General features: G+C 36.6%; 1 protein-coding gene across 1 annotated transcript in view; it reads right to left on the bottom strand.

Moving 5' to 3' along the window:
- Positions 1-17,249, bottom strand: part of MACROD2 (mono-ADP ribosylhydrolase 2) — a 1,932,176-nt gene that overhangs the window by 62,117 nt on the left and 1,852,810 nt on the right. Inside the window, exon 14 of the mRNA XM_059406514.1 lies at positions 7,655-7,732. Within this exon, the coding sequence (XP_059262497.1) occupies positions 7,655-7,732 (78 nt within the window). The remainder of the gene's footprint in view (positions 1-7,654; positions 7,733-17,249) is intronic.

Consider the following 17,249-nt stretch of genomic DNA (forward strand, 5'->3'; position numbering starts at 1 on the left):
GGCCATCAGTCTGGAACTAAACAATTCTAGAGGATAAACCTAAATGCACTCTGTAAATGGATGGTTTTGAACAATAGTAACAAGGGTATAGTTTTAATGTTTGCAGATTATTATATGCTTAAAATCTTCATAAGAACAAAGAATATGTTTCTTCTATGCTTGTCTTAAAGACAATGGAAATTGTGTCCTTTTATTAAACTTGAATCTTGATTGCTGCTTATATTCAAAATTTTATATGTTTACCATGGCTAAAAATAATCCAGTTTAAGAGCAAAAATTAAACCTGGATTATTGTGAATTTGATTATCTTCTAGACACCCTTCATTTTTTTTTCCTGGGGCCAAAAAAACTTATTACCTAATGTAAATTATTTCTAAAGTTATTTTTTCTTGCAGTTACAAAAGGATTGCAGTTTCCTTCTAGAAACATATAAAGAATTATGAATAATTTTAAAACTATAATTTACAGCTATAATAATTTTATAACTGTCACTGTTAGTATTGTAAACTGCTATCTTTCTCTTGTGTGTGTACATATATATGTATATATGTATATATATGTGTATATACATATATATCTGTATATGCATACATATATATGTATCTGTATATACACGTGTGTGTGAGTCTTTGTGTAAGTGGCTCAATATACATACACACACGCACAAATATATAAATATATCCTGAGATCAAAATGAATTTACACTTTGATTTTGCTTTTTTAGTTCATATTTTTATAAGCATCTTACACTGTCATTAAAATTTCTTCAGAAGTTTTATTTTTACTTTATTTATTTATTTTTAAAATATTTTATTTATTTATTTGACAGAGAGAGAGATCACAAGTAGGCAGAGTGGCAGGCAGAGAGAGAAGGGGGAGGCAGGCTCCCTGCTGAGCAGAGAGCCCCATGCGGGGCTCGATCCCAGGACCTTGAGGTCATGACCTGAGCCAAAGGCAGAGGCTTAACCCACTGAGCTAACCACGCACTCCACAAGTTTTAATTTTAAAAGATGCAGTATATTCCATGTTACGGATAAAATTTGGGCTGTCTCCCTTTTTTCCCCATTAAACATAGTATTATTGCAATGAAGATTTTTATAAATATATGTCTCCCTATTCTTGGTGGGTGTCACTTTAAGACAAATTTCCTAAAGCATAATTCTAGGGAAAAAGTATGAACACATCATTTTTTATGAGATTTTGTCAAAATTGCTGATGAGGCAGTTATGTCTTTCAGTCTCCCATCGTGAACATGATTGGATACCCTACTCTCACCAGTCCTGTGTATTATCAATTCTACTTAAACTTAGCTGATATTCAAAAGAAGACACTGAAATCACGTTTTACTTGCATTTCTTTAAGAAACAAAGATATAGGTCTTCTCTTCATACCAATGACTATATTTCTTCTTTTTAAAAAAAAATTTTAAAAGATTTTATTTATTTATTTGAAGAGAGAGAGCACAAGCAGGGGGAGTGGCAGGCAGAGGGAGAAGTGGGCTCCCTCCTGAGCAAGAAGCCCAGTGAAGAAGTGGATCCCAGGACCCTGGAATCATGACCTGAGCCAAAGGCAGACACTTAACTGACTGAGCCACCCAGGCATCCCAGTTCTTCTTTTGTAAGAAGTTATAATTGAGTCCTTTGTCCATTTTCCTCTTCTTCTTTTTCTTTTTCTTATTGATTTATGAGCTCTTTTTTGTTTTCCTTAAGAAAATTGATTCTTTGTCCTTTAGTCTGAGGGCACTTTTCCCAGTAGTTTTTCTTTAGAATTTGATTATAATCTCTATCATGTCAAAATGTGTATATTTAGATTTAGCCATTTCTCTCTTTCATGACATATATTGACACATGCACATGCATATAGGAGATATATATGTATGCCTTTTTATAACATATGTATACAATCGTGATCGTGCGTTTTTATTTACAATTCAAAAAGCAATTCTTATTTCAAATTTTTAAAAAAATCACATTTATGTTCTTTTAGTCTTGTATTTTTAGTTTCATTTTTACATTTCATCTTTATTCCTCCTGTAATTTAACTTGGTGTAAGGAACGAGGTTGGGATTCAGGTTATTTTTCCAAATGGCCAACCAGTTGTCTTAATGCCATTTGTGGAGTCATCTGTCTTTGAAATGTCAGCCTGAAGATGTGCTAAAATCCCAGATCTGCTTTGGTCCATTTCTGAACTCTTTATTCTGTTTCATTGATTGACTTGCCTATTCCTACAGTAGGACTACACTGTTAATCATATTTCTCAAAGATTCCATATATTTTTAGTCTATTTATTCTGTCATCAACTGAAAATAATATAACTGTGAATCCCCCCATTGCATTTCTGATTGGATTTGATTCATATTGTATCATTTGACATATAAAAAACCATCATTATTATATAAAATCAGGGATTTAAATTTTTATTGAGGGTTTTTGCTAGAATTCTAACTGGATAGGTTCTAAAGTAGTTTCTCATATTTTCTTTTGATGTTTATTTCCCATATATACCTTTCTTGACTTTATATTTTTAATATTTATTTATTTATTTATTTTAAAGATTTTATTTACTTATTTGACAGAGAGAGAGAGATCACAAACAGGGAGAACAGCACGCAGTGGGATAGAGAGAAGCAGGCTCCCCGCTGAGCAGAGGGTCCAAAGAAGGGCTTGATCCCAGGACCCTGGGGTCATGATCTGAGCTAAAGGCAGATGCCTAACCAACTGATCCACCCAGGCAAACCCTAACTATATTTTTCAAACATTTACTATTTTTCTTTAAGATTTTATTATTTATTTGAGAGAGAGACTGAGTAATAGAGAGAGAAAGAGAAAGAACACAAGCCAGGAGGAAGAGAGAGAGAGGGAGAGGGAGAAGCAGACTTTCAGCTGAGGAGGGAGCCCAATGAGGGACTCAATCCCAGGACCATGAGATCATGACCTGAGCTGAAGGCAGATGCATAACTGACTGAGCCACCCAGCACCCCTATTTTAAAAAATTAATTCAACATAACTGGTTTTTACACTTAATAAATTAACCTAATTACATTTCCTGTCATAATTTTTGCCTGTGTTTCTGTTAACTTATTTGATACATTGTGCTTTTCTTACACTGCTACTTAATTTTTTTATTTGAGTTATTGAAAATACTCATTCTGTGGTATGAAATGTACCAGGAAATTGAGAGAGTAAGATCTCTTCCTTTAATTCTATTGTGATTTATTTCTATTTGTGATTATCATCAGGATTTTCTTTTTTTTTTTTTTTTTAAAGATTTTATTTATTTATTTGACAGAGAGAGATTACAAGTAGGCAGAGAGGCAGGCAGAGAGAGAGGAGGAAGCAGGCTCCCTGCTGAGCAGAGAGCCCGATGCGGGACTCGATCCCAGGACCCTGAGATCATGACCTGAGCCGAAGGCAGAGGCTTAACCCACTGAGCCACCCAGGCGCCCGTCATCAGGATTTTCAAAGGTATTCTTAACCCTAACTTAAATTATCAGAATCTGTAGCAGAGCAGGATTTTCAGTTTTTGAGTACCTTTATTGAAATCAGCATTCTGTGCAACCTTCCCTGCTCCCCACCCTAATCTTTGCTTTATAAACTCTGACATTGATACTTCCTTCCTTTTCTTTCCCTCCTTCTCTGCCTTTCTTCCTTCCTCTTTTAACTATTCTCTAAAAATGCCACGAAATATAGGAAAGTGCACCAACAACATAGAGAGTTCAGTTAAATAACCAAAAGCAAATAGAAAAACTATATATCCTTATTGAAACTGGATATCCATCCAGTCCAGAAACCCAGATCATGGGCCAATTAGAACCTCCTCCTTAATCACCAAAATTTAATCAGCAACCTAATCAGAGTAATCACTACCTAGATTTTCTTTATCATTTTCCCAACTCAAGCATGTCTTTCTAAATAGTATCATTATGTTTTCCTCCTTTTCAAACTTGATATAAGTGAGACTGTACAATATATGTGCTTCTGTACCTTCTTTAATTTAACATTATCCAAGTTTGAGCCTGTTATTTTAGTTTGCAGTTTCCAATGAGACATTGGCTTCTTCTTTCTATCTATTCCTCTGTATGCAAGTTATCTTTTCCCTCTGATTATTTTTCAATTTTTTCTGTTTATCACTGAATTGAGTAAGTTGATGACAATGGGCTTAGTTATAATTTCATTTATGTTTCTTGTGCTTCAGGGTCACAGAACTTCTTGAATATATGGGCTCACAGTTTTCATCAAAGATTTGAAAATTTTCAATTATTTTTACTTCGAATATTTTTTCTGTCTCCCTTCCCATGCTTTGCCTTCAGAGAGTTCAGTTTATATATATTGGGCAAGGAATTACCTTTAAAGTTCTTTCATAGCTCACTGATGATCTTTTCATTGTTCAATTGTTTATTCTCTCTGTGTTTCAATTTGGATAGTTTCTATTGCTACATCTTCAAATTTGCCAACCCTTTCTTCTGCAGTGACTAATCTGCATTATTACCATCAAGTGCAGTTTTCATTTCAGACATTCAGTTTTTCATCTCTAGAAGTTCAATTTGGGTTATTTTATGCCTTTAATGTCTCTTGTGTGGACAATCTATCTTTTAACTTTCAGAAAATATGGAATACAATTATAACTTTTAACATTATACTATCTGTGCCATTAATTACACTATCTGTATGATTTCTTTTTTTTTTTTTTAACATTTTATTTATTTATTTGACAGACAGAGATCACAAATAGCCAGAGAGGTAGGCAGGGGTTGGGGGGAAGCAAGCCCCCTGCTGAACAGAGAGCCCGATGCAGGGCTCAATCCCTGGTCCCTGGGATCAGGACCTGAGCCAAAGGCAGAGGCTTTAACCCACTGAGCCACCCAGGTGCCCCTCATTTCTGAGTTGATTTCTATTAATTGAGTTTTCTTCTCTTATGGGTCACACTTTCCTGCTTCTTGTCAAGAATTGGTATCATCAGTATTCATTTAGACTTACTGAATAGTTACCATTTACTTTGTTTTTAATTCTTTTCTTTCATCTTTTTCCTTCTATCTGAGATCAATACCCTCCTACCCAAAGAAAACACCAAAATTGTCTGTTGGTGAATTTTTCTTTTCTTTTTTTGGGGGGGAGGGCTGAAATATCCCTGATTAACTTTTATTCTTGAAACACACATTTTCCTTGAGTATAGAATTCTTGGTTGGTAACTATCATGCTGTATGTCTTATTATTTCCATTGTATTTATTAAAAGTCAGCTATCAGTCTGTTTAAAGATTGCTTTTTAGATGTTCTGTTTATCTTTGATTTTCAGCAGTTGTACAATGATGGGCCTACTTATGGATTTATTTTTCTTAGAGTTCAAAGGGCTTTGAAACACGTGGCCTGATATCCTTCATCATGTAGAACATTTCTCAGCATAATTTCCTGAAATACTTTTTCTGCCCAATTCCATCTTTCCTTTCTGTCTGGGACTCCAATTACATTTGTTATAGACTTTACCACTTTTTCCTCTGTATTTGTTCCCTTTCTTTAGTGTTTGCCATCCTTTTTTTTCTCTCTGCTATTTTTTTTTTAAATATATTCTTATGACTTAACTTCCAGTGCACAAATTCTCTTTCATCTGTGTCTAAAACATAGTCAAGCTTTGAATCTATTCATTGAATTCTTCATTTAAGTTATGGCATCTTTCACATCTAGATTTTCTTTTCTCATTTCTTTTTTTTTTTTTTAAGATTTTATTTATTTTTTTGACAGAGAGAGAGAGAAAGCATGAGTGGGGGGCAGGGGTAGAGAGAGAGGGAGAAGCAGACTCTCTGCTGAGCAGTGAGCCCGACACGGAGTTTGATCCCAGGACCCTGAGATCATGACCTGAGCAGAAGGCAGATGCTTAACCCACTGAGCCACCCAGGCGTCCCTTTCTTTTCTTTTGTGTTCTTTTGAATTTCTATTTTGCAGCTAAATTTTTCAATCTTGTCTTTATCCCCCATAATAGTCAACAAAATTATGTTATATATTATGTGTATAACTCTAATATTTTTAGACCAAATGGCCTGTTTCTCTTGATTGTTTTTATGTTTCCTTGTTTCATTTTTTTCTGGCTATTTTTCTGTGTGTGCTGGACATGCTGAAAATCATGTTAAAAACTCATTTTTGTAAATGGTTTGAAACCCACAACACTCTTTTTTAACTTAGTAAATGTTTTACATTTGTTTTTCTCAGGTGCCAGTAGGGACTAGCAATCTGGGTTGATCTTAATTTAATTTGAGGATTGCGAAGATTCAAAGCTGGGCAGCAGTCTTTCAGAAAACTGGTCTCCTGCTGGTTCATTCTTTCTGCTAGGATACATAACTTTAGGGTTTCAACACAAAGACCAGGGGGTTTAGCATGGTCCCTTGCCCTTTTCAATGGCACTCTGGATGGATACTGTTTGTAGAATCAACAAATCACTTAAGATAAAAACAGCTTCAAGTTCTGAATTCACATCTCTGGATATCTGTTTTCTCCCAGAATGTAGCCTGAAAATTCTTCATTATCTTGTTAGCTCTTTGATGCCTATAAACGGACTCCATAAATTTTCGTTTTCGTTTTTGGTGTAGCTTTTCCAAGTCATCTTCAAGGAGAGTAATGGTGTAAGTTATTTAGACTTTCATTGCTGAAAGCAGAAGTCTCTCCTCTTTCTTTCTCATTTTAAAACAACATATATTTTTCAAAGATAAAAGCACACATTTAATTAAGATATTCTGATACTAATTTTGAAGCAATTATTTCAACGTTTTCATACATTTAATGAGTGTCTTATCACACATGCCTTTCCAAGTGTGCCTTTCTCAGTCTTGACTTTTTCCTTCCTTTCTATATTTATTGTTTTTGCACAGGATTTCTGTTAGTTTATTCCAGAAGGATACTTGGGTGGTATATTTTCTTAATCTATGTATCCCTGAGAAAATATTACTCCTGACTTCATGTATGAGTAATAACTTTACTAAATATAGAAACTGTGTCCTTTCCAGCAATGGAAATGTTATTCCATTTCATCTAGTATTTAGAATTGTAGAAGAAGAAAGAAAGCTAAGGCTAATCTGATTTTGCTGATTTTGTTTGCAACCTGATTTTCCTATATGCTTTATAAGCCTTTCTTTATCACTGATCTTCAGAAAGTCCATGAGGCTTTGTAGACTTCTGTTCCTGTTTGAGTTTTCAGTACTGTTGTCTATAAATACGTGTACTCTTGTGTTTTGGGTGGAGAAACTGGTTTACATTAGGAAAGCTGCTTTTCTGTTATTTGTCTAATGATTGTTTCATTTCTGTTTGTTCTAGTCTCTCTTCTTTGTATTCCAAGGATATGTAGATTTAACCACCTAGCTCTATTGTCTATAGGAGTCCCATTTTTCTCATTATTATCGTTTCTTCATTTCTGTAGTTGCAAACCCAATGCCCATAGAGCTTAGGCAGGTAACAAAAATAAAGTCAGCCTGGTACAAAAATAGTGAGTGATGAGGATTGTGGAGAGCAAATTTCCTTTCTAAACTTGGCAGCTACCAGTCACTTGACATTCATAGCTAATAAAATATTACCAGATACCATTTTTTCTCCCCCAAAACTAAAATCTGTTTTTTAAAATATAATGTTTCTCAGAAGAAGAAAACAAATAAAAAAGGACCTCACAACGTACCATTAGGTTGATCTTGGTCACACACAGAATGATCTGTCACTTCATTGTCTTTTACAATATTGTCGTCCTTTGCAGAATCTGCCACAACAAATAAGCAAAACCTCTAGTCAGCACTTTTAACTGGGAAACAGAGCAGCTGCCAGCACTGTCATGATATATCTATCTTTGGGGCATGGAATTTATTATTTTTAGAAAATACCCTTAGAATACTTAAATATTTTTATAAATAACTAAGCTATTCCTAAAGTACTGCAGAATAGATCTTGTACAAAGTGTACAAAGGTAAGGGTGATAGAAATTTGGTTGGGTTATCTTTTTGCAACAAAGAAGAAAATATAAGCAGGCCTTTATGCATTAGTGAAAGTCCTTGGAGGATTGTGCAAAAGGATATGAAAGGAAGGCAAAATAGAGGAGATTAAAGGAATATCAATTTTAATGTTCTTAATGCGTCCATTACTGCAATTGTTCATATATGGGAGCCTTGAGTCCTTGAAAGAGCCAGATGTAGAGCTTTGAAATCCAGCTGTAATTAAGTTCATCTTCCTGAGGAACACTACCAGTAGAACAATAGCAAAGGGGAATGCAAACCTTCTGTTCTGTGCAATTTCATCCTCTCCCTCGTATAGCACATTTAAATGTGAAATCAGTATAAATTCACGTTTTTTTTTTTTTGTTACAGGATATACTTGCAGGAAATAACGTGGCCAAATAGGTTTCAGTGACCATGGACTCTTCCAAGACTACACGGGATTCCTCGTTGGTTTCTGAGGGCTCTCTGTAGGCTCTTTAGAAAGCCATCAGAAAGAGCATGTGAATGGTCGGTGGGAAGACAGAAAATGGGTCTTTCATTCATTCCAAAAGTATTTATTAAGGGCCAACCCTATGCCAGATACTTCTTGAGGCTAGGGAGTCAATAGTGATTGACTCTACTCTCATAGAGGTTACAATCTAGGGGATATTTTTCATGCAGCTATAAGAGTGGTAATCTAAAGATATCTAAAAGCCATGACCTAATACGGTAGGCATATGGCCATGGAGCACACTGGGGATGGCAGACTGAGACCCCCATTACAAATGGGTTCTCTACTGAGTTCACATTGCTCCACTGAGTCGTTACTCTGAACAGAGCTGAATAGATGGAGTCTCAAATCCTTCTTTCTTTGTGTCCTTATTCCTTTTCCCTCTCTCCCTCCCCCGATAAGGAGGTCATTTCAAACAATGCAGTTTGGAATATTATGAGAAAGTTTGTTTCTTGAACCTGCCACAAGCAACATTTGATGGACAAGTGAGAAACCTGGGTAGTTAACATATGATTCAAATTTAATAACCAGTGAAGCAAGCATACACCCAAAGTGTATGATTTTAATTAACTGCAAATAATTCCCCCAAGGCAAATGTTTAATTATCTGCACAGCTTCTTATTTCTTTCTGAGACTGACAATAAGTTTCAAAGTCCAAATTTGGAAGCAAAACTGAGCACAGACACATTTTCCAAACTGTTCTCTCACTCTAGTCAAATTGTTTTAAACCAGTTCCCATTAAAACATGCCTTTTTAATTTTGGCTCTAACATGTGGATTTTAAAAAACAAAAACAACAAACCTTGAATACTTTTGTCCACATTAACACTGAAAGTGAACAATTATTTTAAAAAGGTACTATATGAATCAGGCTCAATTTTAATTTTGAAAATTTTACTTATTTATAGAGAATGGCATCATTTGATATGCAGGCTTGGGCAATATTCATTTCTCTCAACGTTAATGTTTTAAGATTATCCAAGATTTTTTTTGCATGTAGTTAAAATGTGTTCATTTATACTCGACAATAATTCATTATGCTTTATAATTTACATAAACATTATGTTCCATGCATTAAATATTATATAAAAAATGTCTTTTAAAAAGTGATTTACATTAGGTTTATGGATTTATGGTCTAATGATTCACATAAGATGGGTGAAAATAGTTGAAAAATTAATCTCTGGACTGTCACCAAAATCTGTCTTTCGAGCAAATTAATTGACCCTTCAGTTTCAATTTCCTTGGAGAGTTGTTTTAACATTGCTAAGGTACCTTCAGATCTTAAGTGTTCTAATCTATATATAATGTTTTGTTGAATCTAAGACACCATCAATTGTCATTTTCACTATTAACTTCGTGTAGGCAGGAAAAAAAATGCTACCAAATGAACCGTAATACACTATTAATTTAAGAATGTGTCCTAATTTTAGAAATAAAATCTACAAAGGACTATATATATATATATGTATATATATATCCTAGATATATAATGTTTGAGCACATTCTCTGTGGACACAAATACATGTCTTTCTGGGATGCCAAGTATTTCCTATCAACCTGACCCATCACCAAACCCACAAGTTGCTTTTGTTTTGTATTTGAAATGGTTCCACTTGCATATACAGCAATAAAACAGGATAAAAGCTAGAAGCCCATGACAGCATCCACACATGACTATGTGGCTGTGAGATTGTTTCCACTGAAGTTTCTCTCTTCTCAAAGGCCTCTTTGAATTCCTAGTCACATGAACTTTGGCAAGACTGGATATGGTCCTGAATGTTTTAAATCATAGATCTTATTATGTTAGACTTAGTTGCAGGTTTGAAATGACAGTGGAGCTTTTCTGACTAGGAGGTGATGAATACTGCACTGCATATATATATATAATTATTATTCATAATAAGAAAGAACACATATTGATATATATGGTCACTAAAAAAGCTTATTTTTCTATGTAAGTTCTATAAACTACCGTGAAAAATATAGTTGTATATACTAAATTCTTGCAGCCCCTCAAATTCATATTTTATTTAATTCCAAAATTTATCATTTTGTAATATTCAAAAAATGTAAAGGACTTACCACCTAATTCTGAGATTCAGTCAATGTTATTTTAATAGCAGAGAACTGGAATTAAATATATATGCAGACTGTGACTTTCAAAATCTTTAAGGTCAATGTTCTATTAGAAAATTTTTCAAATGCAAATATTAAGTCAAATGTTTGAGCCAAAGTTCTAAAGATAGATTATCTTTTAAGATTAACAAGAATAAAAAAGAAATACTTCCATACAGTAAAAAAAATTTTCTCATTTAGAAAGTTGAAAAAGGTTTAAGAGTAGTTAAAATAGATTAAAATTTTAAAAAACATAAATTCTAAAAAGCAGGTAATTTTTAATATAGTCAATTACCCCATGTCTATATAAAACAATACAAGTATAGATTGAAGATGTGATGATAAGCAATGAAACTATTGCATTTTTTAAAAAGATTTTACTTATTTGACAGAGAAAGAGATCAGAAGTAGGCAGAGAGTCAGGCAGAAGCGGGCTCCCTGCTGAGCAGAGAGCCCAATGTGGGGTTCTATCCCATGACTCTGAAATCATGACCTGAGCCAAAGACAAAGGCTTAACACACTGAGCCACCCAGGTACCCCACTATTGCATTTTTAATAAACAGCTAAACTGTAAATCAAAATAGGTACTATCTCTTTTGAAAATGTCCCCTTACAATAAAAGTTCTTACCCTTAATTAAGAATTTAGTTCTTAACTCCTAGATATATTCTAGAGGAATAAATTGATATGTAAAATGTGTACATATATTGTCATATTAACTTATTTAGAAGGAGATAGTTTCCATCATGTTTTCATAGGACCCATGACCCTGACAAGACTAAAAATAACTAGAATATTTATATCTTAATGCCAGTGAAACAGCCATTTTACAAAAGGTTTTTAGGATTATAATTGAGAAGCAGCTACAGAATTTGATGCCCACTCCATGAATTCATCAATGACAGCACTTCTTGAATTCTTTTTATTTTTTTTTTAAAGATTTATTTATTTGTTTGACACAGAGAGAGAGGGAGAGAGAGCACAAGTAGATTGAGCGGCAGGCAGAGGGAGAAGGAGAAGCAGGCTGTCTGCTGAGCAGGGAGCCCAAGGTGGGGCTCAATCCCAGGACCCTGGGATCATGACCTGAGCTGGAGGCAGCTCTTAACCAACTGAGCCAACCAGGTGCCCCACTTTGTGAATTCTTAAGGTAGATTTGACTTGAGAAAAGAGCTAAAAACATATACAGATGTGTTTAACAAATGAAGAGGACAATCCAGCTGGTAAACAACATTTTGGACCAAAATCTGAAATATCTATAAAGTATAAAATCGAACAGATGATTAACTGCCTTTGAAAATATTTTCAAGTCAGAGGATGTACAAAATCCATCTAGTAAGAAAGGTAATCCCTGACTACTATGGAGAGTTGCGGTAGGTGGTCACTTTGGTATAAAAGTTCCAAGGGGTCTGAACAAAATAAGTGTTACGTACAAACACCTATGCCTGAAATATTTGCTCTGTAGCCTGTAAACATTCACCCGTGAGTCTCTTACCTTGCACAGAAACCACAATCACCTGGATTTCCTCTGGTTCTTGTAAACTGATTCGATTATACCAAGCAAAACATTTATCCTGGCCTGCTCATTTGAATCGCTGGTTTATTATGTGAAGCAATTAGAATTAGAACAGTATGTTTATCCACCATAAACTAGCATCTCCACAGCTGATTATGGTCTCATTGAAGCTTTGCAGGGACTATTCCTCTACATAGGAGAAATGTATACTGCAATACTTTCCTAGAGTATTCAGATGGCAATGATCTAAACTATGCTCGGTCCCAGTGCAGCTGGACATACAAGGCTGATCTATATTTACCTGTAAAGTTACCAGGTCCATAGGACAGGACATTGCCCTGAGCACTGGGAGGCCAGACTGAGCTGTGGTCGGTCATTTGTCTTCATTGTGCAATCATTAACCCCCATTAAAATGGGGTCAATTATTCCCAAAGTTCTCGAATGCAGCTACTAACCGTCTCTGAGGCAGGGCTGGGAAAACTACCACCATGTACCACTAACTTTGTTTCTATTAGAAAACACACACCAGATTCCAAACAGTAACTTGTGTTAACCAGGGAATTCCTACATTGGAGGGGTTATTTTTCTACAGGTTGTTACTGAAAATACAAGCAAATAAGAGGGTCAATCATGATGGATGGACGCTCGCTTGGGGTTGTGATCCTAGATTCACAATATATAGCTTCGTAACTTAGGAAAACCCATTCACCTTACAATGTCTCAGTTTCTACACCTAGGAACTGAGGTTGTTGAGCTAGATAATCTCTCTCAGTACCTTTCAAGGCTAATCTGCTGATTTGTTCAAATTATCTCTTTGTTCTGACAACACCTCTCTGAAAACATTCAGGCTTCCCTCGTTATCTGCCTACCTGAGTTGGACTCTTCTCACTCTGAGATTTTTACTATTAATAAAATAAAGGTTAATGGTGGGGGAAGTATTGCTGTGTGACATCGGTGCCACACTGGCCATCGTTAACTCTGTGACTTGACGAAGAGTCATCACAGTGTCTAATAGAACAGCTGGATATGAAGCCAGGCTGGACCATGATGGAAAAAGAAATGCTTAATTACCCTTTTCCATCAAGTTAATTTTTCCCCCTTGGCAATGTAAACAAAGGCAAATCTGTTCTTGTTTCCAGTTGTCTGTGACCTGCTATCCTTGACCCCCATCCTTCTGATCCCTTTCTGATTTTGCCTCCCTCTTTCTTGCTAAGCCTTGCACAGCCGGATTTCTTGACAGCCCCCCTCTTCTTTTTAAAAAAAAATCTGACCAAACCACAGGCATGAAGAGTAGCTATGGTTCTAGGTAGACACTGACTTGTAATTCTATTAAAATGTTCATCTATAAATCAGGGAGTGTTTTATTTATACTTTTTAATTCAATCTGATAATGGAAAGTCTTCGAAAGAACATTCCTTTTGGAGAAGTGATAAAGGCTTTCTGGAACCTAACTCTGGGCAGAGTCACAGACTGGCCTTTACTTCTCAGTTATTTTATTTTGTGGAGAAGCTGAGACAGTAGACAGAGTCTATCCCCAGATTCATAAATGCTTCAACTTCTGGGCTCAGGTTCTTTTTGGCCCGATGCTTGGGGAGTGTGGCTGGGATGCCGGGGATGCAACACTGCTGAGAGCCAGAGGAATTTCCTACGTTCCTAATGGACTGAGTCAAAACTCACCCTTTTGGAGCAGTCTTTATTCGAGTCTTATTGCCCAAGTGATGTAAAGGGATGTATTTAGAAACTAACATAAGCATTTGAACCTTTCACGGGAGTTATCCATTTCATGGGAACTTCAAAGACCTGGATGAATTCTCCTTAGCACTTACTTGCTCCTCCTATCTAGAAGGACCCACAAACCCATCCAAATGAAAATGGATGTATTTACTTTTCTCAGTTATTTTTTTCTTCAGTGTTCCACTAGGCTACTGAATACAATTCTAGAGTATGAATGGCCTCAGAGTGGTTCACTCTGTAGACCTACCACAAACTAGTTTACCATTGTGTCTATTATTGGATGTTCAAATTAATCCAATTTCCTGCCATTCTAAATAATCCTATGTTGTTGTGCTATTGGGTATCCCAATACTGGATTCACTCTACTCTTCTTTCTCTTATATCTTCCCAGCCCACGCCCACCTCTGAGGTCTAGAGAGTTTAGATCTCTCTCTATCTAAGCCTCATGGTGGAAAATGCCCCACCAATATCGCACTGGGCTCCTCCTGAGATCACAGCAAATGGTTTCAGGAGATGGGTTCCTTTCTGAGACTCTGAGGGCATTTTTCCTTGGATGAACCAGAAGTATCCAACAGATAATACCCAGCTAGAGACTCCCCAAAGGATTCAGGAGATATGACCTGATTCCTTAACTCTTTGGGAGACAATTCTGAATGTGCTCTATACTTTTTAGAGAAATAGAGTCCCAGTTCCTCTCATTCATGTACCCTCTTTTGGCTGTTCTCTCCCTCCATTCCTTACTGTGCTTCCTGGAACCACCTCTCAAATAAACCATTTGCCCCCATATCCTCGTCTGAAAATTTTGCTTTTGGAGACTCCAAACCAAGACAGCCAAGCTAGTCATTAACCTGTCTCCTACTACTCAGCAGCAAAAATGTGAATGTTTACCTCATTCTGATTTACAGCCTTCTTGTGCCATGCTGCCTTTAATTAGGGAATGATAGGGAAAGTGTCTGCCCCCTGACTAGGGAAAGATGGGAAAAGAAGTTGCCATGCCTGGCACCATATAATTCTAAAAGCTGGGTCACAGATGATTGGTGAGGGACTGGCCCTGGGTGGTCATCTGTGGGTTGGCCAATAGACCTAAGGGTGGTCTGATAGGACACCTCCACCTTCCACGAGAGAATTAATATTAGATTATGCTGAGAGGAATCTGTTAGTTCTTTAGGAATGTATTAATCTGGGAGCATTTGATGGTAAAATAGGCCAAGTTTCAAAGCCTTGAGTGGTTTAAAGGCAGAGATTCACTGAAAGAGAAGGGAGGAAACACAAGCTGCTGACAGGGTAGAACAAAGAAGCATAATGAGTCATCTAGTGGCTTTAGAAGAGTAGAAAAGGGAAAGAAGGTAGTAAGCTTTTGATGCTCCTTGAGTAGACAGCTATTTGACGAATTACTGAGAACCTGGAGGAACTGCTTTAGCTGGTGTTGCCTCCAGAGGACCCAGTCCTTGGGGTTGCTGAAGTGGTTTACTTCCTCGCTGACTTTCCTTCCAATAACAGTAACCCCAGTGTGTGTCGCTTCTGCAGAACTTGGGAGAGTTGGGCCTCACTCCCTTTGTAGTTCTTGCAAGTTCATTATCTAATTTTAACATGTACAGATACACCAAACATCTCTAAAGTGCTTTTTACAAACACTACTTTTAGAAGTATGGCATTCTTTTAGATCCATTTTTTAAAAACACTCACCTTTATAGGCATTTCAAACGTACAGCACCCCCATGAACCTTGTACACAGATTGAAAAATACTGAACCAAGAAACTTAGAGAAAGTTAAAGAGGGGAACAGCCTGGTCATGCAGAATAAAACAAGTTCAGTAAATTTCATTTTCTGATATGACCCTGGTGGGGGAAAAATCAGGTGACATCTGGTATTACAGGAAATGGGGTGTATAGAGGCATTGGTATGATGAAGGCAATGTTTTGCCTCATAAACTGAGAAAAATGTGTTAAAATACTGCAAAATGTGATTTTAAGAGGGTCTTGGGAAGTATACTAAGGATTCACTCAAAAGTGTTCTTTTTTATTTCCAGGAAGAAATAAATAATATAATAATTTACTTTAATTCTACTACTGTTTTACACTAGATTTAACTGTGAGTTCTAAAAATAATTTTAATAGATTTTTCTAACGTAATGACCAACTATATTAGTCTTCTTGGGTTGCCATAACAAAACACCAGAAACTGAGTGGCCTAAACAACAGAAATTTGTTTGTTTCTATCTCTGGAGGCTAGAAGTCCAAGATCAAGGTATACTAACTGATTTCGTCTCAGATGGGGGCACTCTTCCCGCTTTGCAGTAGGCTGCCTTCTTAACTCTGTTCTCACGTGGACCAGCGTGTGTGCAAATGGAAACTCAGAGATCTCTCTTTCTTCCTTTTCTTAAAAAGGCCACTGAGGGCTCCACCCTGGAGACCTACTCTAAACTCAGTTGTCTTCCAAAGGCCCCCATCTCCAAATACCATCATGCTGGGGGCTAGGACTCCCCATTGGATATTTCTATTTGGGGAAGACACAAGCATTCCCTCCATAACACTGACATGTGCATTTCTGTGTTTCGGTGACTTATTTAACTTTTTTTTTTTTTTTTTTTTTTTTTTTTTTAAGGTTTTAAGTAGTCTACATCCAACGTGGAGCTTATACCTACAACCCTGAGATCAAGAGTCACACGCTCCACTGACTGAGCCAGCCAGGCACCCCTCAATTTTGAATGTGAGCTATTCAAGTTGATACTCCTGTTGCCCCTCAGAATTAAGTCTCAAAAGGGATGTGGAAAATGGAATCTTCCCTAAATGTTAGGTTCCCTTTCCCTATCCTAATTCTCTGGAGTTAATTTTCACTGATCCTTCAACTGTATCAAGGAGTCACAGTTTGGATGGCACAGATAAAGTCATGTTAAGGGAATCTGGGGTGATATCCAGAACAATAACTGGCATTGGACTCCACTAATCAGAATGGACATATCCACTGGGGCAGGGTCCTGGAGCCTGCTGGTGGGTCCCTGATAACAGGATAGCCGTAAGAGTTCCCTGCCAAACACCATGGAAATATGTTGGCATTTTAGAAGCATCTGAAGCAGGCCTAGAGGGAACTGGCAGATGACTAGTTCTGCTTATACCACAGAACTATCGTGATAGTTTTCAAAAATGGTAGTGAGAACAGGTTACTAACCAACAGTCTCTGATGTTCTTATATTGGTGGGAAACAATGAGAGGTAGCTTTATTGTTATAGACCAAAAGATCTACAGTGTAAGGACTGAATAACCCTCCAACACACATCTGTGGTCACTTCTTGTTTTGAGGCCTTACTTGATGAAACACCACTTGCAAACAGAATCAGAGCCAATGTCAGATTAGTAGTATGTCTGTCTGGAACACTGCGTCATACTAAGGCCAGTGTCACAACCCTGGCCCCTCTGCTGTGCTCACACTTG

This window comes from Mustela nigripes, chromosome 7 (assembly GCF_022355385.1).
Source record: "Mustela nigripes isolate SB6536 chromosome 7, MUSNIG.SB6536, whole genome shotgun sequence".
NCBI classification, from domain to species: domain Eukaryota; kingdom Metazoa; phylum Chordata; class Mammalia; order Carnivora; family Mustelidae; genus Mustela; species Mustela nigripes.